The 27,050-nt window shown below is 34.2% G+C and overlaps 1 protein-coding gene across 4 annotated transcripts in view; it reads right to left on the bottom strand.

Moving 5' to 3' along the window:
* Positions 1–27,050, bottom strand: part of SNTG1 (syntrophin gamma 1) — a 314,522-nt gene that overhangs the window by 58,379 nt on the left and 229,093 nt on the right. For all 4 annotated transcript variants that reach the window (XR_013773870.1, XM_079302829.1, XM_079302828.1 and 1 more), the window contains one exon: positions 11,987–12,025. Coding sequence is in view for 3 of the 4 variants with exons in the window: in XM_079302829.1 (XP_079158955.1) it covers positions 11,987–12,025 (39 nt within the window). In the remaining variant the exon portion in view is untranslated. The remainder of the gene's footprint in view (positions 1–11,986; positions 12,026–27,050) is intronic.

The raw sequence follows: 27,050 nt of genomic DNA, 5'->3' as shown, positions 1-27,050 counted from the left end.
GCAATAGGCCTAATTAAGCTAATTTCTAAATAGAAAATAATAATAATTCTTCTTTATTTATAAAAAATGAACAATGCAGTAGAACTTCAAATCATATCATGTAATAAGAAACTGTAAATTAATCCATAAGTTTAGCATATATGGATAACAGAAGTAATTCTTTTTTATTAGAAAAAATCAGACAATACACACTTATCTTCCTTTAACTGCATTTCAAATATATCTATAAAAGAAAGGAAGACTACTTTTGAAAAAATAACAGTTGAACAGATAAAGCCTGTATTTAAATAAACTGGTCCCACAGATCTTCCAGTACAGCTGAATAGAGATAATGTTATGGATCACTGCTTTTCTCTTTTACTTGCCTTCAGAATTTGAACTTTCAATCACAAAAGCCTGAAAAATAAGCTTTTTTTAAATAAAAACAAATAAATACTCTGCAGATGAAACCCAGGGTAGGTACTTTGCTAGATCTAGAAAAGGAGATTTACTCACTATGTCTGTTTTGTAGCACTATGGCAAAGAATTTTTGTAGCAAAGTGCCAATGATGCCTTTCAGTATTTTTAAAATACTCAACTACCTCTCTTGGTGAGAGATGTTATGAACTCCCCATTCTTAAAGATAGTCACAATATGATGGGGGAAAGTCCAGAGCAATCTGATTTATGTAGGTCATTCTCTTAGCAGGAGTCTGACCAGATGACCCACAAAAATTCATCCAATATAAATTATTCTGTGATCTCAAAGCAGTCATATCTGTCTTGGAATCTGTTTTAAAGTAGTCTTGACTACTGCTCTTAAAAAAACAGCTACAGCATTGTTTTTTATTATATTTCCACATTATTTCATTATTATATACAAACCATGTGCTATAGTTCACATTTCATAATCCATCTGCAGCTGCCTAGGATTTTCTGAACATTGCCATTTTTTATCTACCCTAATTTTCAGAGTCGAGTGTCAAGTTTCTCACTGGAGATTTCATCCTTAAAATACACTCAGTGAAAGAATTTTTAGTACAGATTGCTTGCAGGTAAAGTCCCCTTGAGATTGACCATTGCTCACAAGCAGCAATGAAAAATGTATCTTATTACCCCTTCTCAACTGTAAACAGGAGGAGGAAAGGTTAGGATTTGTGAAGGACCTTGATATTCTATAGAGATTGAAGAGGAAGGGAAAAAGAAGGTGAGAAACCAGACGAGACAAGTATAAAGTGACTAGTAAAGGACCAAAGTAATGATATATAACTTCATTCTTACACATTCTTAAAGTAAATAAAATTCTTCTTGGATTACGAAGAAAGAAGGAAAAATTAAGCTACTCCAGAAGGACTTTAAACATCAGTTTGCACACAGTGGCATTAAAATATGAATGTGTTAAGAAAGAGAACCAAAATGCAGTCTCATTCTGAAAGTGCAAGGCAAGGTAAAGGACAACTACGGCTAAAATATCCCCTTCAGGAGCTAAAAAAAAAAAAAAATCTTAATGGATCATTAGATGAAGAACATGATATTCAGTATGTTCTACATACTATTATTTTCATGCTTCTCTCCATATCTTATTTATTAAGAAGATAGAATTTGGGGATTTTGGTTTTAATATAATATAGACATTTTTAATTTTCCTGGAGTTTAGACTGATCCTAGGCTATCTCGAGGATTCTATAGCTCGTCATACACCAATAGTCTGTGGCAGGAAGTTAGTAGTAGTGTTTATAACATTTACTAAACTCATTGCAATTACTTTTTGACAGTGGGGTGATGCCTGTCAGTAGCCGATTTGTCTCTAGCATCTCAGCATTTCAATGAATTTTGCAGTTTCATTGGAAAATCTGTCTTTAAAAAGTACCAAGTGAGACTAATTTTGCTGTATCAGAGCTTTCTTCCACTCATGCAATTTTTTATTTTTTTTTTTAACACAAAGTGTCCCACTATCATGAGAAATGGAGGGATGCAACCCATAAAATTAAGATTTTGTCCTGAATGGAGCCCAAATTTCAGTGCAAGATGTTGAGGCTCAATATCCACAGAATTCTACTGAGGGACAAGCAAGCTTCTCCACCCATAGAAAGATAACATAAAAACTCCCCCGAGGGTGCCATCTGTCTGATTGAAGAAGAGATCCTGGTGAAATAATTCAAAGCCCTGTGAAGCACAAACAGTGACCTGCAGAAACATTATTTAACAATTGATGGATGTAAACACATAATTAATACTTAGCCAGAAGTCACTCATCTCACAGAGAGCATCTTTTCTTTCAAGCTTTTTTTTTTTTTTTTTTTCAGTCTCAGAGGTCTGGATGCTCTTTGCATAATAGGATCAGTTCCTCTTCTTTCCCACTGTCTGGGTTTGGTTTTGAACAGCAGCCTGCTTCAGCAGGAGGGGAAGCAGAGGAGGCTGCATTATTCCAGCTACTGCCATCAGGGCAGGCACGTGGGAGCAATGGGCTGGAGTGATGAGTGACTACTGCTTCTACTAAGCAAGTACTACAAACAGTAGGCTGTTAAACAAATAATGAGAAGCAGCAGGACTTCTGGATGTATATTTGCAGAAAGCAGCTAGAAACTGTACACTACTGTATCTTGATCCTGCTGGACTTTGTGGCCACTCTTGAGTTGGCTCGGTTGACTCTGGTCACTCAGCACTTACACACTGCCAGAGCCATCAAGGTGGAGACCTGTTTTAGAGCAAGAAGCCCAGGCACAGAATTGCCTACCATTTACACCTCCTCAGACCTTCAGATCTGCACATTCTACACAAGTTAACTTCTTTGGTTCTGGTTGTTTTTTCCAACCCAGTATTGCTGAGAGTTATTGCAACAAGAAAAAATTTCTTACTATAAAAAAGTAAATAACTTTGTCAGTTGTCAGCTCCTGAGTTTTTTTTTTTTCACCTGACACTGCTAAATATCTATTTGCTGTGTCATAAAATATAACAGACTTACTAAGTTTTGCTTCCAAAAATACTGATTGAAAGCAAATATTTTCTAATATGCTAAACATATAACAAATATTGCTCACTGAACAGTGTCTACTTACCAAAACATATAACTCTTTGAAAAGACAAAAAAGTGTTGTAATATTATGTATTTCTAGGGGATATTTCTGTATTTGCAAATAGCTATATTTTTAAACATTTTTTTGCAGTTTTCCTTCACACATTTTCAGTGATTAATACTTCTCGGTGTTCTTTTTTCCTTCTTCGTTTGTAGATAACCCATAAATTGACAATTGGTTTGTACTATTATATAGATCAACTATTTTCTGAAATCCAGGTAGCAACTCTGTCATTGGTTCCATGGACTATTATTGTGCTGAGAGAGAAAAAACAAATGACCACCTGCAGTCCACAGAGTTCTGTTTAACCACTGTTCTCAGAAGTTCAAGAAAATAAATATTTTTCCTATCAGAAACTATGATTTTAAGCACCAATCAACAGCAAGGAGGTAAAGTAAGTAATGAGAAAAATGAAATATTATTCACTTGTCCTCTTGAAGTAAACTGTAATTAAATAGGCTTTATTTATGCTTTTTTGAGTCCCGTGTGCTCCTCCAATAGAAAATCTATAGTTAAAGTAAGCTTCATTGATTCCAATTAATTTCTTTAGATGATACAACTCGCCAAGGAATAATGTGTGTAGAGGCTTTCTGAACACCTTCCTTCTAGTATACTAAAATTAATGTTATTCCTGGGAACTTCTACACTCACTTGATGCAATAAAAGAGACATTGCAATAAAGCATTGCAACATTTTTATTTCCAGCCTCAGCCTCCAATGAAAATTACAATCTGATCAGACAGAACAAATTCATATCTGGTAAGCTACAGATATTAACAATTCCTTATTTAAGGTGAGGCTAGAGGGATAAAAAGTTTCCCCTACTTAATCTTTTTAAGTATAAGTGGGAAAAAAAAAATTTAAAAAATAAAAAAAAGGAAAAAGAAAAGAAAGACCTATTTATTTTGTGGATGTCCTAGAATAATCTGAGTTGGAAAGGACCCACCAGGATCATCGAGTCCAACTTCTGGCCTGCACAGAACACCTCTAAAAATAGGATCATGAGCCTGACAGCATTATCCAAATGCTCCTTGAACTCAGACAGGCTTGATATGGTGACTCTATTTCCCACTTTTTCCTGTTTTCTCTCTTTGTTACCACTTCCCAGGAACTTCTACAGGACATGTGCATCATTAGGGCATCTATTTCCAATCAAGAATGCTGAAAGTTGCTTCCTGTCCCCTGCTTTGTTATCCTGTTTGGATAGTAGCTACTCCATCCAACAAAAACATACATGAAAAAGATGGAAACATTCATTCTAATAAAATAAAAGATCCATTCTTGGTTTAATGTTTGCTACTTGTTTCCAGTCTTAGACATTGTAAATACCCAACTCCTGCAGAAAATCTGTCTTTGAAATTGCAGGCATTTCTTCCACTGTCCTATTCATGTTACATATTCCATTTCTTGGGTAAATGGCAATATATCAGATCCAAATATGTTTAGAGATTTAAAGTAGGATTTTGCCATGTCATGCATGAAAATAATGTCATAAGTAAAAGATGGGGTAAAATGACACAATAAAAGTAATGTCTTTGATAGTTATTTAAACTCAGTGGCTTCTCACTGTCTGACCTCATTGCACAGATACAGAATTATGCTTGTGGGGAGAACAAGTATTTGTTCATGCCATACTGTTATGACAAAACAGGAAGAAATTATTCATTTGATTACATCTGCTAGGGTATTCTGATTCACAGTTCCTCAGATGCATTCAGACAGGATCAAGTCTTATTAAGATGTTAAGATCATCCTGTTGCAAAAGGTACAGCTGAAGGGAAAGCCCTTATGACTGTAACCCAGAAATTACAGCTCTCACAAAGTCAGTGTGTCACACCTGTATCTTTTATCTTCTAACCTAACCACCAATCCAAAAGTTGAGGTATATGACTCCTGTTGAATCTATGGAAGTATACAGAAAAACACACAACACCTATGGTGTTGGAACCCTGGAAACTGAGAATTCTGAACTGTGCTGTCAGGCACTGATCCCCAAGAAAACACTGCTTTTGTCCTGAGGCCTTGAAGAAGACTTCCAAAATTGAATGACAGAACTGGAGTCACTCATGTGTAGTTTGAATAGAGATGTGTGGCATCACATGGTGGAAAATTTAGAACTTGGAATTTTAGAATACAGCAATATGTGAAAGGCAAGATGGAGGTTTTAGGGTGGAGCTTTTTGCTCCACCTTCTTCTTCATGGGTCTAGGTGGGATCTTGTTTAATTGGATAGAAAATGCCACACTGCAGGCCACGGGTGTTTAGTCATTGAGTCAAAAGTAAAAATAATTTAGATGTTAGTTCTTAATTGGACAGCTTAGATTTAAAAGACCTTGTAATGAGAGAGATACATCATCATTTTGCCACTTTTAGGTAGAAGTGCTGTAGCACTCACTGTAACATAGATAAGAATTAATAAACATCTGAGTCTGAACATGAAATTCCATCTCTTGAGCTTTTAATCCTGACTCTGTCAGAAGAGAAAAAAGAAGATAAAAAGCAATACTGTGGGATCAGAAAGAACCTCAAGAGTGCACAAACCAGGTGAAGGATATGGTAAGAGCACCTTAATCTCAAAAGTAGTAGATCAGGCTGTTCACTTACCAGTTAAATATATTTAAGCCATAGCTATCACCCCAAAATAGACATAAATATATAATTTTAAAATACACATGTATTTATTTATATGTTTATCTGTTTATTTGTTTAGAGCACTAATGTACAATAACTAGCAACTCTTCATCCCAAACTGAAAAGTAAGCAACATTTTTAAAATCTACTTATCAATTTATTGTGTAGCTGTGGTACAGGTCTGTTTATTTCACTCACTTTGAAAGGTCTACAATGGAGCAAGCCATTTAGAACCACATGGGTTCTAAACACATTTCTAAGCATTTCTACCTTTTTTTTTTTTTTTTTTTCCACCTGTCCTATTTAAAAGTTTAGTGGAGATACAGTACATTTACCCCTGTGTTGAGTAAAGTATGAACACACAGACCAAACTATACTTAATGAAAAGAATTTTCAGGGAGAGATATCAAGACTGTAGATGGGGGAAAAGAAAAGCTAATACTTTAACACTAATGAGTAAGTACTAGAAAAAAATAAAATAAATGAGAAAAATATGTAAATGAGGATGAAATTCTACTTGAGGCAAAATTGAATTTGCTGGACGTGCAGAAATTATTTGATGCACAGCTTGACACTCATATTTTGAGATTTAAATAAGAACTTGATCTAATCACTCTTTTGTATCATCTAAATTTCCAGCAGGTGTCCAAACTACTTCCATCCTCTCATGAGCTGTAAGGTATGCAGCCCTAGGACAGAAGCATTGCTATCCAATAACTGCATCAAGTGACTCACAACATGAATGTTATCTAGCTCATCAGGTAACCAAGTAGCTCCAGGAAGCTGTCTGACCTTCATCTCAAAAGTCAACATGGTTTCCTTCAGCCTAAAATCTTTAACAATCTACTGTGTGTATTGCCCTTCTAAAAATTTTTATGCCCTGAAGTTCAAAAGCTATTATAGACTACAACATAAAAGGAAGAAAAATCTTTTACTGGCCACAGGAAGCATAGTTTTTATAACAGAAACTGCCCTCAGAAGCATCTAAAACAATTACAGAAACTGCTCAGGGAAAAACATTTCATGCCAACCATAGAAACTTTTTGATATAAATAGATAGATAGAGATATATAGTTTATTTTACAGAAAGTTCAATAAAGAATCAATAAGCAACATAAGCCTGTCAAGGGTATGTTATGTAGCAATGATCCACACTGAGTGCCATATATGGCTGACAATGGCAGGGAATTAGCCCAACACAATTTACACCCTATTGTGCACTTCTGCTTAATTTAACAGCAAGAATTCCTCTTCCCCTGTGTGTTTCTATAATCATCTAACAATAGAAGCTTTATTCCAGAGATTTTCCTTCAAAATGATGCTGATCAAAACCTTACTGTGACAACAGATGGTGACAGAGCAGATGTATCATTGGATCTGAAAGTTCACTAACTGTCAGTCAGGAGCTGCAGGATGGCAACTCTGAGGTCCCACAGAACAGAATATTGGAAAATAATTAATTCAACAGTCATGTAAAATTAGGACGTAAAAAAAAAAAAAAAAAGAAAAAAACCAATATACACTAAGGGGTGGGAATGAAAGCACTGCTCTTAATGTAGTTCTAGAACAGACTTGGTTTCTTTTAGGGACAGGTCATATTTCAGAACTCTCCATTTAATCACTGCGATGGAGCCTATTACTCTGTAATTAGTAATAAAAAAAGAAAGTTATGTGTTGTATTTCATACAGCTGTTTATCAGTAGAACAGATGTTGTCCTGTCAGTCTTATCAATTCACCTGAGCAATGGAATTCACCTTTTCAGATGCAATAGAGATGCAACAAATCTGCAGCAAAGAACCCTGGCTTGATTGACAGGCAAGTCACTCATCATGACATTTGTGTGCATTCACCTTTATAAAGTACATGTATGGTAGGTTTTATTAAATAAACTCACCGAGTCAAACTTTCAGAATTTACTTTAAATGAGACTGCTCTAACTGTAGAACTTTAATAAAACTGGAAAACACCCTATTAAAGTGGAATATGAGGTGATAAAATATGGCTGATCTGGTACAGCTGTGTATAGTTGTTTTTATTACATTTTATAAGAAGTAAAAGAAAACGGGCATAACAATGTATATTTGTGAATGCCATCAGATGCATTCTATCATCCCATTCTTGGCCATCAAGAATGCAAAATGTCTGCAAAAAAACAGGGTTCTTGACTGCAGAATCTGCCATGTACAATGATACCCCAGTTTCTGCCCTTAGTGTGACATCAGGTAATTATGTCATGATCTTGTTTTAAAACCGAGTTAAACACAGTTAAACACTCATTCTCATTCTCACATGATTCTTGTTATTAACTGTCAACTTTGAATAGACCAGCTACCAGTTCTTTTTCCATAAAGCAGGAAAATTCTAGAGGCACACATTATCCTTAAAAGCTCAAATTAATGTAAATTTCCTATCTTCTGTAAATACAAATCTTTCAAAATTCTCACGCTGCCTGTGGAATGAAGAAAAATAGTGTTTAACAAAAACGATTATAGCATTCTGCCCCATTACAGTTTCTTTTGGGAACTAAACATATGAAAGGTGGAGGGTGATAGTCTTTGTACTCATCCTAATAGAGATGAGACATACAACATAGGAAAATAAAGTTTTAAATACACTCTTCTGCCATGATATTTTTATCTTTTTCATATGAGATTTGACTGTTGCCCACATGGTAGAGAAGCAAGTGTCTATTTATTATATTTGTGAACATGTATGTGAACATAGCCATGTGCTGTAACCAATGAAATGAAAAATCAACTCCCTGAATTCACCACCTGCAATATGTGCTTTTCCCACTGCCTTGTTGAGTGAAATAAGTTAAAATGGTCAAAAAGTTATGACTTTCCCAGCTGCAATTTATGAACATTTTACTTACTTGTTCACATAGGGACAGGAAGAGTTGAACTGCAGGCCAGACTAAGATTTAGATCTAAACCTTGAATTCCACTGTGTACCTAAGCCAGATGTTGCTAATTCATCCTCCTGGCTTGGCAACCAGTTAAAGCCAAATCCCAGTGAATCCCAAACAGCAAATGAGAGTTATAATGTGTAGTAAAATCTCTAGTAGCTGGAGGCTACATTTGGTTTCTCACCCTGAAAAGGATCAGAAGGCTTTACAAGGACTGTTTGATGCTCATTTCTCTAGATGCTATCAAGTCGATTTTCAGCTGAGATCAGCACGTTTGCAAATTCATGGTGGATAATGAAAAGTTCAGGAATTGAAAAGGAATGGGCAGTGCTTGTCCTCATTACACCTCCACAGTTTACTGACCTGTCATTTGGAAAGTGCTGTGTTGCCTTTCAAAACTCACCTGCCTAATGATGGCTCTCACGGGAGCTGACATTTGCTGTAATCATTGTAACAGCTCAACATAGGTCAGGAGTTCCAAGGAAAGGAAATATGCCCCTGTTTCCAGTCCCATCTTGGCTGATTGACTAGAGCTGCCTCTGGCTGAAGTCTTGAAATATTCCATTCTTAATGCCTCTCTACTATGAGGTTTATATAATTTTTTCTCTGAATTTATGGAAATTTTGTCTGCAACATCATATTTTCTAGTGCATATTTGAAATATGCAGTATATTTTGAGTCCAAAATTATTTTTTTCCTCAACTACTTGCTATTATTCTCTTAAATGCTACTATTTACATCCAATGGATACAGTTCCAATATAGAAAGCACAACCAATTTTCTATTTTATACTATTTCAAGTGTTCTCATTATCACTGTCAACTCAGATAGGGGGAATTTTATTTCCCTCTTGTCCCAGAATCTTCTACAAAAACACTTTTTTGTCTGTGGGATCCTCTTCCAGCATTTTTGCATCATCTTTCCACCACTATTAAATGTAATATCGCCATTCTGAGAACTTCTTACTGCTTCATGCTGTCCAAATACTTACCACCTTCTTATCAATACCATCATCTTTAATCTTTGAACTTTAATTAATATATCTTATCTTTCTAACGATTTTCCATACAAACCTACGTTCACAATTACTGCATTAAAGGAAAGCTGACACATTATGTGCAGTCAAGAAGTCTTTTCTAATGACTTTTTTCTTTTATCTTTTAAAATTGATGCAACATTTAGATGTTTGGATAAGACTGTTGGATGTACAGCATCTTAAACACCTATGCAGGTTTCCTCATTGATGGGTCTGTCTGCTCATATTTTTTTCTCCATATTGAGAATATTTTCATGAAGGAATCCTTAGGGTTGGTTCCCTGACTCTAGTTTGACAGCTGACTTCCCTCTTTACTTAACTAATTAAAATCCACATATATATGTATAAAAATTCTAAGTGAAAGTAATCTCCAATTACCCTGCTAGTGCTCATTTAAAAAACCCGTGGGTATTTGTTCAGTGAAATTAAATATGCACACATTTTTTTTTCTTTTAAAAGCATAATAGGATGAAGACAGCTTTCAATTCATGATGTGCTTGCAGAAAGAAGTTAAAACTAGCTGTTCAACTTCCTAGAGAAAAATTTATTTTATTTTTAAAAAATCGAGATTACAAGAGAGATGGTGTTTTAATTTTTAGAAAAATGATTTATTGATCTAACAAATAAAAAGTCCTGTTTCTTCCCTGCATACCATGTTAATATTTGCTAAAAAAGAAGACAGAAATTAACCTTACATCTGTGTAGCTTTTTCTTGCTCTACTCAAAAATATTATTTAACTACTCCACATAAATTAGGTGATTTTTTTTAACTTGTTTTATGATAAAAAACTGCAATTCTCTCTTGTAAGCCCAAAAGGAAATCTGGCTTTTAATTCAATGTTCCCTAAAATTTCAGACATACACAGATAAGTAAAACTTTTTCTTCTCCAGTATTTGACAGGTAACAAGACCTTACAAGTTTCACTGCCCATAAAATCAGCCTCTCTCTCCAGTTTGACCTTTTGTCTGAGTTTCTTGAAGTGCTCCACAATAATTCCTTTGGAGTATAATGATTGGTGCTGATGAGAGATGAATGCATTATAATTGCAGGCTGTTCTAACAGACTGCATGGCCAAAAAGCTATTGAAGCCAGGAAAAAATTTTTGCTTTCCACAGGAGTTCTAATGAAGAGTATAAAGCCTTGTTGACCCCACGTTTCAAGGGTTCCAAAACAGCAGAGATTCTTGAATTGTATGTTAAAGTGGTGGGACATTATAAGTGTTGTTTATATTCTTTTTTGTTCTTTATTTATTACAGTAAAAAAAGCAAAGAGATAAGTCAAGGATGAATCATAACAGTGAAAACTGAGCCAGTAACTGCTTTTTGTTCACTAGGCAGTATCTTTTTCCTTCCTTTGAGATAGGAGCATATCTTTGCACTCTCTGCATCTGATGTTATATAAACTATTATAAAAATTCCCAAATGCAAATGCTAACTTCATTTATTGTAGCTTCATTTATACTTACCCATATATATATATAGTTATTATTATTGTCAATATCAGTCGTATTATATTATTTTCATTAATTTTTTTTACATTTGTGGATCTTCTCCCAAAGAAGAAAACAGAAAGCAAAATAGAAGTATCTCCCTCCTTTGCGACTTACATTGAGTACAATTCTATATAAATAAAGTTGGACTAGAGAAAGGGAACTGAGAAATATATTGGCTAACTGGAAATTTGGTATAAGGGAGGTGAAAACACTTTTCTTCCTCAAATCTGTCCTCTTGAAGGAGAGTTTATAGCTCAGTATTATACATATTTTTCTCCTCTACAAGTAAGCAGTTTTTCCCTTCTTATGAATCAGGTTGCTTTTCTTCACCTTAACACATTTCTTAAAAGAAAATTGTCATTATATAATTAATAACTCTCATACACAACTTATACAAAATTAACTGTACAGTGTTCTAAGTTTTACCTGGGTAATTTTTACTCATACTTTGTTTACACAGTTGTGCAAATAACAATTTTTTATGCCTTCACTTGTCACTAGGCAAAAAAATCCCAAAAAATCAAAAGGCTATACATTTTTAGAATTTTGGAACATTGATTTATTCTGGCTAATGATAACATTCCCCTATTATAGGAAAATTGGTAAGACACACTCTGAAGAAAAGTATATATACCTGCATCAAATAGATTAATTTGAAAAGATTAGGTATGTTCTTACTTTGATGAAACATTCCAATTCCCTTTGAGTTGAAAAAGTAAAGCCACCACGGTACTCTCTTACGAAAATCTACTGAGAATTCTTCAGGTATAATAATGAAGAGCTACCACACAATTGAAGATAGTTCAAGTGAGAATTATAATTATAAATTAAAAAAAAAAAAACCCAAATGTTCTTTTTCTTACCTGCTGGTTTACGGGAAAATTCCTGTTGATTTTTTTAATCTATAAAAATGAATAAAGAAATAGATTAATACTCAGTCACTAGAACAAAAAACAAAGCCAAAAAATAGTCTGTATTTTCGATACATATATTAGACTCTCCCTTCCAAATTATGCTTGCGAAAAAGAAAATAAAATCTCCTGTAGTAAAGGAACTGAAACCTTTGGCAAGCTCATATTTCTGTGGTCACTTTCTGGTTCATTCTGCTGTTAAGAATCCAGGAGAGGTATATAAAATATAAAATAAAATTATTTGCAAATTCTGAAACACTATATCTTTATCTTATTTTTTTTTTTTCTTATTAGAAGATATAAAATAAACTAGAATATGTAACTCTAAATAAAATTATTTCAGAGCAACTTACTGCCAACCACCAAAGTCATGAAACTCTAAGCAAGTTCTTTTCCTTTAGGAATGATGAAGATTTGGGCTGGAACAGCTTTGGAAACATCCCTTACTCTAATCTTTCACCCTAGGTGCAAAATCAAGTATGCAAAATCAAATCTGATGATTGTCCAAGTAATTTTTTTCTTAAAATATTCAACAATTTCCCTGGGTGAAAAGTAAAGAGAAAACCAGTCTGGGACACCTAATTCATGACAAGCATCTGTTGAGCCCTGCAGTTCATGGACTCCATCTGAACAAACATTGCCAGCTCTCTGACACAAGTGTCCAATACAAAGAGAATTATGTGCACAACATACCCATTCCTACCATTGCTAGAAGAAAAATGCTGTTTTTCAAGCATAATCTCTGTAAGCTTTTGACAACCTAGTAAATCTAAAATATGCATTCATTGTAGATACTTAATACCTATAATAAAAACATATTTAAATTAAAGATATTGTCAACTAAGTATCTATATAGAATGCACCTGAATTATCTGTAAAGCCCTGAAACCACAGTATAACATTAAACTTCTACAACCAACCAACATGTTTTTAGAAGAAAAAACATCTTTTTAGAAGAAAAGAAGAATCACCACTGAATCTCCTCCAGTGTTTACAATATTGTCCCCAGACAACCACATGAGAGGTGTGAGTAGCAATGTGTTTTGCAGACTTCAGTTTTGAGTGTTTTGCAGACTTCAGGATCAGGCTGCAGTGGCATGCTCTTTGATTTCCTCATGCAAATACTGAGCAAGTCTGTCACTGACATCACTGACATCCCAATGTTTTCCTATCAAAGGATAATTCCCACTGTCAAGAACATGTTGGCAAGAAATTTCAGTTGGTTTTCAAATGTATTCCGCATCAAAAGTGTCAGAATATTTCTACCCTTCCTTCTTGCATGTGTATCAGCTTCAGCTTCCTCTTTTCTTCAGTGTTAGTTAAGCATTAGAGGAGCAAGGACATTCAGTGGACAATCTGCACAAGGCACCAAGTATCTTATTTGATTTTTAAAAGTAAAAAGCAGACAAAACCCACAATTTTGGACATAAAAATATTTTGAAGATTTCTGGGATTTATTCCTAAATCAAACATTAATTAGTCCAGCATGATAAATCCCTGCTTGTCTTAGTAGAAATTATCCTTGTCAAAACCAAATATTTTCATCTAAGCAAAGACTACAGCTAATAGCCTGAAAATTTTAAGTTCTGAAAAACAATTGTTAAGAAAAAGAAATTTTATTTTTCTAAACAAAATACTGAAAACATCAACTAAGTGGCAAGTTACATATTAAATAATTTATGACTGGTTTTATTTACTTCAAACACAGTGATTACACTTTTTTAACAATGGACATTAGGTGGATTGCGTATTGTGAATCGTCTTCTGAAATGCAAATACATACTTAAAACATCATTTTCTCATTCAAAAATTTCCAGATCATTTTCTAAAGTACAATCTAAGCACCTATATTACATGGGTGTTTTAAATGCTGTTATTTTGATTAATTAAAACAACTATGTTTATTTTTCAGGTAATATGTTAATTTCTTGAAATGCATTATTTTTAATTATTTTACAGAAACTTGAAAACTGTTTTATAGTTGTTCAAGTCTACCTGAAACTGAAATTTGTTAAGTATGATTAGTTTTAGGAACACCTAAATGTTTATCATTCATGTGCACAAATATTGGACTTTACAGAATAAAAAAGTTCTACAATTAAGCAGTTATTACATATTAGGAAATTATTACATATGCTCTTCCCAGTGTGCTACAATGAACACTGAGTAAAATTTAATTTCCAGATCTAAAATATTTGGCAATTAAAACCTAAAAGTAAACATTTTCCAGAAATGAAAAGAGAAAAAAAAAAATCTTCTGTTACTTTACTGGTTATCTAAAAGAGAAATACTGCTTCAGTCTTTCATAATTTCACTGAGCTCATTGTAATACAATGTGTTATTAAGCACAATCATAGCACACAACTCTATGTAACTGATACAATTAAATAAAATTTGTTTTCATCAGAGGACACCAGTACATTACATCACAAATAGACATGAATTCAATATTTCTAAATAAAACACACCAGCAGACACTACTCTAAAAAAAAAAAAAAAGAGGTGTTCTGAGAATATTCTTTAAAAAGATGTGTTTATACAGAGCAATCAAAAATCAGGAATGGCACAAAAGGAAACAGAAGACAGAAAACAAATCCTTGTCTGAAGCCAAAGATAATGTAGGCTGATTTCAAGCCAGCAAGAACTACCTGTTTCTACAGAAAGCATTAAAAAAACAGGTGCTGAGCAATCCCTCAGCAATGATATTCTATTCTGATTCAATTTCCATGAATGCAAATTAGGGAAAAAAAATCTAAGAACACCATAAAGTAATTTGGGAACTGATGATCAATTCAAGGTGGAAGGAGAAGTCAAAGAAAGGTCTCTGCAGTATCCTGCATATGACAAGCAAATAAGTAAGTGGTGATAAGACCAATAATGGAATCATAGAAACACAAAATGGTTTAGATTGGAAGGAACAGTAAAGATTATCTAGTTCCAAACCTCTACCATGGTCAGGGACACCTTTCACTAGACCAGGTTGTTCAGAGCTCCATCCAGAGCTCTGGCTTTGAAAGCTTCCAGGGATGAGAAGAATATATTTTAGAGAAAGCTATAAAAGAACATTTTTTCAAAGCATAATTATTAATGGTACAAATACATTTTACTAAATATGTTCCAAAAATTCATCTCATGGTATGTCTGGACATGAAGAATACCGGGCAGGGAGATGATATGAAGTGGAACATAATGAAAAATGTCCCATGGCTAAATTCAGTCATTTCTGTGCACTGGATGTAACCACAGATGGATATTTTCCAGGTGATGGCTGTGCCTGCTCTGCAGAGGAGACAAACAGGAACATGGAACACAGAACTTCTCAGCAGGCGCACAAAAGAGCAGGCCTTGGCTTCAGGTGTGCACTATGATTGCAAATGTTTAGGGCTTTTTAAATTTTATTATTTAAAGGTCCTCATGCCAGAGAAGCAGTAATGCTGTCCCATACTATTATCTTTTTGCATTAATTGTAACCTATTGTTGTTGTCCTCTGCTGAAATACAACTGATTAAGCTCATAAAAGCTAGATTTTACATTTTCACATTCAATTAAAGCTGAACTGAATTTTTCAGTCCTCTGAGAGATACTGTTTCAGACTTTCTAGAGGGCCAAACGGCACATCAATAAGTATTTTCAGTTTCCATATGAGGATTTTAAAGTGTAATTTGAATACTGCTATTTATTAAGGGATTTTTTTGGACCATTCTTACCTATTTATATTAATGAAATTTGCTATTCCAATTTAATCACCGGATCCCCATGATATGATGAAAAAATGTATCTTTCAATGAGCACCAAGGACTCTTAAGAGTAGCAAGATCAAGAGATTCCAGGTTTCTCCAATCCTTAAAAATTTAAATAGCAGCAAACAGATGTTTGAAATCTTATGTGTATCACACTTGCTTCGATCCTATTTCATGATAAACTGTACTGCAAATTAGACTCAGAGTTCTAAAGGGATAATAGGAAAGATGATTAATAGACAATTAAGATTCAGGTAATATATCTGGTCCTCTACAAGAAAGAATAACAGAGTAGGTGTTAATTGTTAGAGATTATAACATTCTCTTGGTGTACCTAGGGGAACAGCCAAGACTGAAGGTGAAACAGGTGGGCACCAGTGGGGTCAGCACTTTGCTGTCTTAGGCAAACCTTAGTAAATAAAATACTCCCACACTTTCACATATGATTTGATCTCCCATTTTCTTGCAGTCTGTAGATTTCATATAACTTTGCGGGTTACAGTAATTTTCTAATTTAAAAAGAACCTTTTACTATTTTAATTTATGTTAACCATTTGTATGAATTTCCCCAAACTATTTAGACTCTGCCGCTTTCTTTATCAATTCCTTGCATTACACAACTGCTGACTCACATTCATTTACAGGTAATTAAAACAGAGTAGCTTGAGAAGAATATGAATTCATTACATAGTTCTTCATCTTATGCATTGAGATGAAGACAAGCAACAATACAGTTTGTGCCACTGGGATGTTAAGTGATTCCAAACCGGAAGCTGGACCATTAAAATTTTGAAGAAAACATGAGTCCATGCTGTGATAATCTTATTTTAATGAATGAGCACATAACACTTGAAATTGCTAGTTGGCTAATCTTTCTGTCCCTGCTAGGCTTTTGTTTACTCAGTGACATAGGCAAGTTGTGGTAAGATTGTGAAATTTTGTTGTCCTAGAGTATATGTGGATTGAAAGAATCAGAGAAGATTTGAAAGAAGCATGCAAGAGCCCCACAAAATACATCATACAATGGTGAATGCATTCAAATACATGTATAATTGCCTACAGAATTAATACAGCAATTCTTGGTGCTGGTTTTAAAAGATGCAGTAGATTTTAGAGCTCACACTAAAAATCCATATAAACTAAGCCATGCAAAATGATCAGTCAATATGTTCTGGAAAATATGGGAGCATAGAAAGTATTTAATTCACATCTGCTTCTTGACCTACAAGTGATGGCACCATTCTGTGTTGTGTGTTGATCACAGCTGAATAGTTCAAAGGATAAGTGATTGTCATTACTTCCATAATTTCTACCATTTTCATGTCCTAGTTTCTCAAGACTAGACACACTGGATTGCAAACACATTCAGCCTGAAGGAACTCAGCATCAATTTCCTTGAAGGAAGAAAGGGAAAACTCCAGAATATACGAACAGCTACATAGAGGAGAGGCTTGATTCAACACTGAATAATGCATAAGCACAAGCATGACCTCTTCTTTCCAGTCTGTTCCTATAGATACCTGCAGGCTGAGTCATCCTCACTATGGTTCCTGGAGGAGAACAAAAGTGAGAACCTACATGATATGTTTCAGCTTATATAATCAATGTTATAAAATCTCTCTTGGGAGCCAAAAAATTTCAAAAAGAGACAAAATATTTGTAAAGTTTATAGACAACGAGGACACTTAGACATTATTCAGGAAGTCCTTAATCAGCTGCCTGAAGAAAGCACCAGTTGTCTAGAAAGACAAAAATAAATATAACTATTCTTTTTTTATCACCAGACAAAGGACTAGATGGGTCTTAATCCATATGAAAACTAAAATGTTTCATTTTCATCCTGTATAGAAGTAGAGGAAGGGAGGCCTGAGATAGTCTTGAAGTCTCATTTGGAAAGCAGAACTCTATAAGATTCCTTTTAAATTCTACTGGCTGCCTTTGCATTAGCCAGCTGTATAAAATATGCAGAGAGCTTCCATGTTTTGGTGAGTTCTAATAAATTTACAACAATGCAGGTATTTGATAAATACTTTTGAGGACAACAAAATATGACCAGTAAAAGTCAGGAATGAACCTCCAAAACCAGAAGCAGACTAATACACATAATTCCTAAGAGAGGTGTTCAACTTTTGAAAGAAAATATTAGTATTTTGAGAGTTATTAATTATTTAGGACACATAAAAGCACTCTCAAAGCACAAATGACCATCTGAAATGTGATCAAAAATCTGCATATTATCAAATCTTTCTCTTCTAACTCAAAGGGATTCAGTGACAAATTGAATACTACAAGCACAGCAGTAATGGATGGATATCAGAAAGAAATACCAGATTTGTGCCTATTACATGGAAGTATAGTGGGAGCCTAGAGCACAAAAGTACAAAACCTACTCTTCAAACTTCTGTGATGTTCCAATAATAGGACTGCAATTAATTTTAACAAAATTATTTTTTTTTTTTAAAAGTGTGGGTATTTTTTACTTGATGGATGAATGGTGTCACTTAACCCTGCAATATTTAACAGCCATTCCTGAAACTGGATGCTACGTTAATGACAATATTGCTATTGTGCCTCTTTAAAGAAGATACATGTGTTACAAACACAGTTTTATAACAGTGAATTTCCATAAATAAAATACCAACAGCAACATGCATACTATTAGAGACATTGAAAACAAATTAAGTCTAGTGCCTGAAGAAACTATTATGGTCCTGTCTGAAAATAAGAAACATCTGTCTCTGTACTGAAGATGTATTAGAAGACTGTGAACAATAAGAATTAAAAAGATACAAAAAAAAAAAAAAAAAAAAAAAAAGCCTGACCCAGAAGGAGATACCAGAATCATTGCTTCAGTTAATGAAATGCAACTGTATAATTGTGGCTTATATCATAATAGCAGTTGCTCACTGGAGTATGATTATTGCAGTATCAATCACACTAAGAGTAAAAAAGCTGGTGTTACTTATTACTACAGAGTAAGGAAGCCATGTCATTTTTCCAGCAGAAACCTTAAACTGTTAAATTAAACTATTAAAAATTGATCTATATGCCTCTCCTGGTTTAAAATACCAGAATTCATTACCTTGTGATTTTTCATGGCAATTTAATAATATAGATAAGTCCAACTTCTTTTTTACTTTTCACTTACCATTTCATTACAACTTAACATTTATAGTACTTACTTTTGGAATTTTTTAAGAATGACAAAGAAGCACGGGAAAAACTAATAGTATCCATAGTTTATCTTATCCTACTATTTCTGAATTCAAGCTGCAAACACTGATATGAATTTTTTCATTATATGAAAATACAAAAGAACAGCAACATACGGCTGAAAAGCAACTCAATCAATGAAAGCTGTTTGTCGAACCCATTTGTACAGTCCTGCCCTGATGAGTATCTTGATGCCTCATAAGCCAATGTGTTAGCAAATACACCTCTACTTAGCATTGGAAGTTCTCCTTATATTGAACCAGACTCCTTCCAGTTGCAGTTTAATCCCATCGCTTCTCACATAATCCATCACAGAACCAAAGAAGAAACCTCCTGCCCTTTGCGTAGGTTTTCTTAAGTTGATGCATTATTCTTTTTTTCGGGCAAAGCCAGTTCCATTTCACCCTGTATTTTCTTGCAAGTTCATGTTATTGTCAAAGAAGCCAGAACCTGTTTTGGTAGCCTACTTTTGCATATGGGCACTGAATGATACACATTTTTCCCGAATGACCAGGAGCACTGCCTAGCACATTACAAGAGCTCTCATCCCCTCAGCCTTCCTCCAAGAGTCTTTCAGTCACCTTTTAAGTGTCACTTAGAGTGACACTGAAATCAGTCATGTCTGCATGACTTAGCAGTCCCAGCTAATTGTCATTTGGATGCTTTGGAAATATCCCTCAGATTTAAGCTCCTGGTAGGGAGAAGACCTCCCACAATAGGTCCAGACACTAGACCAAAGTTTTCATCACACACAGGAATGAGTTACTCATGACAAACCAATACATCTTTTCTTCATGGGAAGAATGATCCTTAATTTCACAGCTTTTCTAGCCTGCCAGACTTCCTTTTCATTTTTAGTCCACTCTGTCATTAGGCTTGAAACTTCAGCTCCTTTGGGCAGCATTTTGATGTATCACTACCTGAGAAGAGATCATTTCCTTATGAAGAAAATCTGTGAGTTGGAATGTCTTTTTAGCTAGGTTTTCCTCATTCACAGTAGGTGCTATTATAGATCCTCCTGGCATGTTACCAATCACCTTCTCCACACCTCCATTCCAAATTTCACTTTCACTGTCAGCTTTCTTTTGCAATTTCTCTGCCTTCTTCCTAAGAGATTTCACCAGCATACATGGCAAAGCTGAGGCATCTTCCTCCCTCCTCAGACTTCTTTGGGAACTGCAAACCATAACTATTACAAATTTAGTTTAAGATTTGGATTTAGACATCTGGAATTTTGGTTCTCACCTAAAATTTTCATTTGAACTGTTAGCAAGTATTGGAAGAAAAATACATCACAACACCACTTACATTTTTATCAGAGGTTTGCTCTGTATATGATTACTCTCCTTGTATTCCTTCCCCCTAAAAGTCCTATCCACAGATTTTGAGCCACTTCTTTGCTGAGTCAAATGGTTCCATTCCTTTTAGGTCCCTCTTTCCAACCTGGTCTTTTCATTCTGACTGGACTGAAATAGAATGAAGCAGTTTGTTGAAGACTGCAACTACACCTATTTTGTTCCTCTGCCCTCAGTCCATGGGCAGTCTACTGACCTTGCTCATGAAGAGTTCACAGTTTGCCAAATTTGCATTGTTTCAGGATTCCTCAATTTTGTACAGATAATAATATTTGTAGTTCACAGTCCAGCATTTAATATTACAAAAGGGGTAGTAAAACAACAGAGAAAATGAGGAATTTTATGCCATCACATCATATACAATTTTATGCAACATGACACAATTAACTGTCTTGACAGAACCTAATAGAAATGTAGCCAGTGATTTTTAAAACACATTTAATACTTACACCACAGCATACCAGTCTAAATTAATTCCTGCTGTCAAAATTCATTAAATTGGCCAGTTGCCAGTAGCCTAGACAAATACCTGAGGCAACAAAGCTAAAGAGGTTTTCTGAAGTCTTTATAGGTATTACATCTTCCACCACTCCATAATCAAACTATTCATTTACTTTAGTTTGAGTGGATTAAAAATAAAATTATAGAAACACCTTGTCTTTGTTGTATTGTCACATCCACTTCTTCTGTCTAAAAGAACTGCACAGTTCTATTCTCTTGAAGCTCTCAGGAATAACAGCAATATTTATGAGACAATTTGGCTGACAGCAACATATAAATTGCTTGTAAGCTAAAAAAATCACTTGTTATTACATTACCTAGATGATTTGCTTGACATAATATGAAATAGCTGTTGAGAATGAAGTTCACATGATAATAAACTTGGTATTAACAAAATTACTAAATTTTATATTACAAAAGAAAAAGAAATTTCATATGTCACTATAAACCCCTGAGTTTTTCAGTACCTGTTCCTGCTGGAAGCTCCCTATTCATCTGTATAACTAATCATTTTCAATTTCATTTGAAACACTATAAAATTACTTTCTATTGCTTGTATATTTAAAAGTCATGTCTTCATATTTTATAAAATACACTCTGCCCTTCCTCCTGATACAGAACAGGCCTCACTCTACTCTGTATTCAGATTAATCACAGACTCACTCTAGCACTGTATTCAGTTACACCCTGAACTGACTTTCAATGAGAAACTCTTCTGCAATAAAGCTTCCAGATTGCCATATATTTCAAATAGGAAAGATTGGACTCTCTTTAACCTTCTTTCACTTAACAAGATGCTGAGCCATTAGCTTAAAAATCTTCAATTTCATTGCCTTCTAAGGAATACAGTTCTCTCTACTGATCTGCAATTTCACCTCGTAACTAAAAATTCTTTATAAAATAGTATGCAAAAATTGTTTTAAATATGAGTTTTGCACAAGTATCTTCTGGTATTTTGGAAAATAAATGCTTTAATGCTGATTAATATAGTCAAATGAAAGTGTAAAGTGTTGTGTGTTAGTGGGACATGGACGAAAGGTAGGCCAAGTGGTAGAAGACGTCAAGGGAGAAAAATAGAGTAGGGTAAATTTTTGCACAATGAATTAATTTTAAAGTTCAGACTTCCTTTTTTTTTTTTTTTTTCCTTATTTGAGAAGTGTGCTTAATAGTAATTTACTTTTAACAATACTGTCAAACTGACATTAATAATAGATGGCATATTTTTCTTGCTTTGGATATGATCTTGCAATCCTTAAATAGGAAGAGGTATAATAGTTAAGAGCAACAGGATTTTCTCCAACCTCTCATAAACTTCCAATTTATTGGCATTAAGAATGACTAAGAGAGGCCCTGTGGATGTTACAAGCAAATTTATAGATGGCTTTTTCTTTAGTGTGCATTTTGGACAGATTTCAGAACAGCAACACCCTGTCTAATTGCATTTCATTGGTAAAGGAGATTGTTTAGTCAAAAGTATCGATTTTTGCTGTATCAGTATTTCTTGTAGTTCAAACATGATTTAGAGAGGGTCCATAGAAGTTCCACAAAGACAATCAAAGGACTAGGAAGCCTGCTATATAAGAAAAGGCTAAAAGAGCTGGAATTGTTCAGCCTTGAAAATAGAGGGGTTAGGGGAGAACTTATTACCATATCCAGTACTTAAAAGGTGACTACAAAGAAGATGGAGACTCCCTTTTCAAAACTGTCACAGAGAAAACACAGGGGTAATAAGTACAAGGTACTCCAGTGGAGATTCTGATTAAGCACAAGAGGAAAAATTTTGAAAATGGGAATAACCAGTCATTGGAATAACCTCCCCAGGGAAGTGGTGGATTTCTCAGCTTTGGACATTTTTAAGATTCACCTGAATAGGGATCTGGGCATCCTGTCTAGACTGTGCATTTTTCTAGAAAGACTGGATCAGATGGCCCTCAAGGTCCCCTTCCAACTGGATATTCAAAGATTCTATAATGTCATAAGCTAATATGTAAAAATAATAGTATCCCACATTTCTAAGATATTGAGATGCATACTTTTCTCTAAGTTTCAACATGAAAAGCAATATGGGGGAAGAATCATTCTTATGCCACTTAAATTACTGGAATTTGTTTGCTTTTTTTTTCACAATGTCTTCTCCCATTACTTTAGTGAAGTTCTAGCTGTCTATTATGGACATTATCTTTCCTGAAAGAAAAAGGCATGCACACTCTTGCTGAGAAAATTACTCCAGCACTATAGTGAATAGGAAAATCAGGAAACAAATTTTTAAACAAAGGTATAATGATGAAGACAATGGTATAAGTAGAGCATAAAAGCTGTAATTTAAAAGTGAAATGCATATGTCAAGCTGTAACAAAAACAGATGCTACATAATAAGTAAAATTGTATGTGGTTACATTATTATATATTGTCACAATGGCAGAATTAACTGCATAAACATGACATTATTATAAAAACATTTAAAATAGGAATATATATAAAAATGGTGTGTTATTTTAAGAAATTAGAACTTAACAAAGCAATTAAATATCTGAATATTATCATGCCTATTCATAAAGCATAGACTGCTGTGAGAGCATAAGCTCAAAGCCCAAAAAGAGAATCCCAAAGATGTATGAAGGCAGCAATTCCATCAAATAGAGAATTACTCTTTCACTATGAGCACTAACTGTTCTTAGCAGTAATTAGATGGATGTTAACACACATTACAATTGGCAAAAGATTTAGTTTCAAGCTGGTCACAACTGAAAAAAAAACCAGTAATGAAACGAAGCCATATGAAGAGAGTTTTTACTCTCAAACTATATGCACTAGTTGCTATGTGACACACAAAATTTATAAATTATAATTTACTGCTCTTGTATTTCATCTAGACACTTCTTGTATTTAGCAAATGGATTTAGAACAGAAGCTCAATCTTGTAGGTTTTAAGTAATGTAATGAGGACATATTTGGAATGCATATATCTAAAAGGCTTCTCACTAATGTATACCTAATACCCTCTCTGGTTTCTAAGATGATCTGATTTTATTCAAGACTGTGTCACACTTATTAATGGTGACAATCATCTATGTACAACTGGCCTTTTGAGTAAATTCTGATCAAAAAGAGCATTCAATACCTTTCCTTTCTTGTCACTGACTGCCAATAATTTTCTTTTCAAAATAGTCTACCACTCTTTTCTTCTCCTCTCTGTTATCAATGGTATATGCCAAAACTATTTGCCTTCTTACTGCTTGCTAGCTGAGTAGATCTCATGTTATCCTATTGTGCTTCTGGTTCTGTATAGTAAAGGAATACTTCTCAAGCCCACTCTTAGTTACAAATTCTACTGTTACTAATTTCCTCATTTTGGGATACAAAAGATACAAAAAGATCATTTAGCCATGACACTGACACTTCATTTTTTTCCAATAGACTATTAGAGTATGCATCTTATAGAAAATATGGCTATCTAGTGAGTTTTGATTATAAAAGTATTTATACGTAAAAATGGAAAAGAAGTTATTTAGCACTGGTAACACTGTGTGGGTAGACTGCCTTGTGCTCAAGAGGAAATAACAATGAAATAAATGAAATAACATGAGTAAACACAAAGAATGCAAAGAGCTAGTAAGAAGCTGATGAAAGACTGAGAAAAAGGCTGAAAGACTGAGAAAAAGGCTGAAAGACTGAGAAAAAGATTATTGTTGAAAATAATCCCGTTATTAATAGAAACTTTTCTAATCTAATTCTCGGGATATAAGATACAAACATGCAAAAAGAAATAGCAATATCTTTTTTAAGCTGAAAAGGTAACATTTCTGGAGCTAAAGGATTGTCTATTCAAATCTAAAGGGAAAAAAAGCATGCCTCAACATAAACCCAACAGGGTCAGTGAAGCTACACAGCCCAGGAATGAGACAAGTTGGTTCCTTTATTATTCACAGATGACCTAGTCAAGATGCAAACTGCCTCTTAAGTCAGCCCACTGTAAAGAAGAGTGGCATTGTAACCAGGAATAAGTAGGAAGTTTCCATGAGTCTGTTTCTATGGATTTTAAAAAAATATAAGCATAAAACAAATAAGATGTGATTTGATTGGGTTTGATCTATGAACTTACAAAGGTAAAGGGAAGCGGGTCTTGGATCAGAAGATTAAATAGAGGTCAGATAGCTATAATTTCTTTAAGCTAGGTTTGGCATACAATCTATCCAGCTATGTAAATGGAAAATTAATTTACTGGTAGAGCCATCTGCAAGCCTGGATATTCTAGAATATTAGTTGCCACTTGAACAACAGGGACTGCTATTTTTTTTTAAATTCAAATTGCATACTTTGTTTTCCTGACTGCTGCTTATTATATTCTTGAGATGAAAATGCTGTTTATGGTTACTGTTTGGTAAATAAATGAGCTAATAGCCATACTGCTGCAGCAAGAGTAGTTAGCTTAATTAAGGTGCAGACATACATTGCTAAATAGTCTGGAGAGGTATGCTGACTATCTCGTTAAACACATAACTTTAAAAATAATCTGTTTAAAACAGCTTGTCAACAGCCTCTTAGGATTTGGCTTGCTACAACTTTGGCTTGCTATTTTAAAATATAGTTTCTGTTTATATGGCAATGAAAAGATCAATTTATGTCAATCTGGTGCAAATGGAAATAATTTTTATATCAAGCACTGTGATTTATCAATTATTTAAAGAGTATCTGAAAAATAATGCTAGCTCCACAACTCTATAGGGGTTATGTCAGCCTAAGGACATATTTCTTCTTGTGAAACACTCTATTTATTATGTAAAAATAGGAAACACTTCAAAATTAACATTGCTACAATTACAAAATGAGGAAAAACATTTAAATAGAATGCACATACTATTTAAATACAAACTTGAGAAAACACCTGTGGGTTGTTTTTTTTTTGCTCAACATGAACAAAATAATTAGTAAAAATAATATATTCACTTCCTGTAACATCTTCATCACACAAAAATATGTACTGGTGAAAGTCCCAAACATTGATGTAGTCATTAGTCACTTGTACTTAATTCAATAAATATAAAGCAAAGGCCTCCATATTTGTTTGTTTCATATTTTATGTTTCAGAGATGATTTGTTTCATATTTTCAGTTGCATTTCCATGACTCCTCTTGTAATAAAGAACTTCATGGCATTCTTTGCAGATATCTGGAGTATCTCAGGAAAACTCCTGTTAACACTTCATAGAAGTGACTAATAACATCAATAAACAAAATGGGATCTGAAACAGTAGAACAGGTAGCTGAATTTAAGATCTTTTTGTCTCTTTGGCAGAATCTTTCTTTGTGAATGGTCCTTATAAAAATTATATTCACAATTCTGTGGACATTTACCAATAAAATGCACCTTACTAAAGGTTTTAAGGATTAAACTTTAAATTCTTTTTTTGACTTTGTAGAGTGAGTTTAGGTCATTCAATCATTTTGATTCCAAAATTATTTGATTACCTGCCTCCTCCCCCATGAATAGGAACCCTTAATTTATCTTTTTCATCATACATATATGAGAAGAGAAACATTTTTTATCCTTTGCTGAACAAAATAGTGAAGCAGAGCAATGGACCCTAGGAGCTCTTCTAAATCTACAGAGCTACTGTAGGTTGGTATTCCAGTGAGGAAATATTAAGCAAATATATATTTAGAGATACCCAGTAAAACTTGTATCTTCCACATAAAATAATAATTCTATAAAAAGTCTTTAATTTTACCCTGGTACTTCAGCACCTGGGAAGGGAAAACAGCAACCACAATGAATGGGAAAGCAAAGAGGAAAACAAAAGCAACAAATATTTTTATTTACACTCTTTATTCCACAATGAATAAGCCCATTGCTCATGCAGACCAAAACATTTGGTATCAATCTGACTTCCCCAGAGCTATCCACAATGAATAAGCCCATTGCTCATGCAGACCAAAACATTTGGTATCAATCTGACTTCCCCAGAGCTATCTTTTCACACAAATTATGCCCCAAGTTAAGAAGTCTCAGCACTCCACAATGGTGCAGAACACTTCCTATGAGGCGAGAGAATCCCAAGAATCATGGAATTTAAGTTCTTCTCAAAACCTGAGAGACATTCTCATTAGTTTTTAAAACATTGGGCAATTGCAAAGGAAGATGGGAGAAAGGGGTAAAACGAAGGCTTATCTGAGTATAATAGTCAGAGATACAGAAAATTCTCAACTG

Source organism: Erithacus rubecula (genome assembly GCF_903797595.1).
Source record: "Erithacus rubecula genome assembly, chromosome: 3".
NCBI classification, from domain to species: Eukaryota; Metazoa; Chordata; class Aves; order Passeriformes; family Muscicapidae; genus Erithacus; species Erithacus rubecula.
This window is presented reverse-complemented; position numbering and strand designations above follow the sequence as displayed.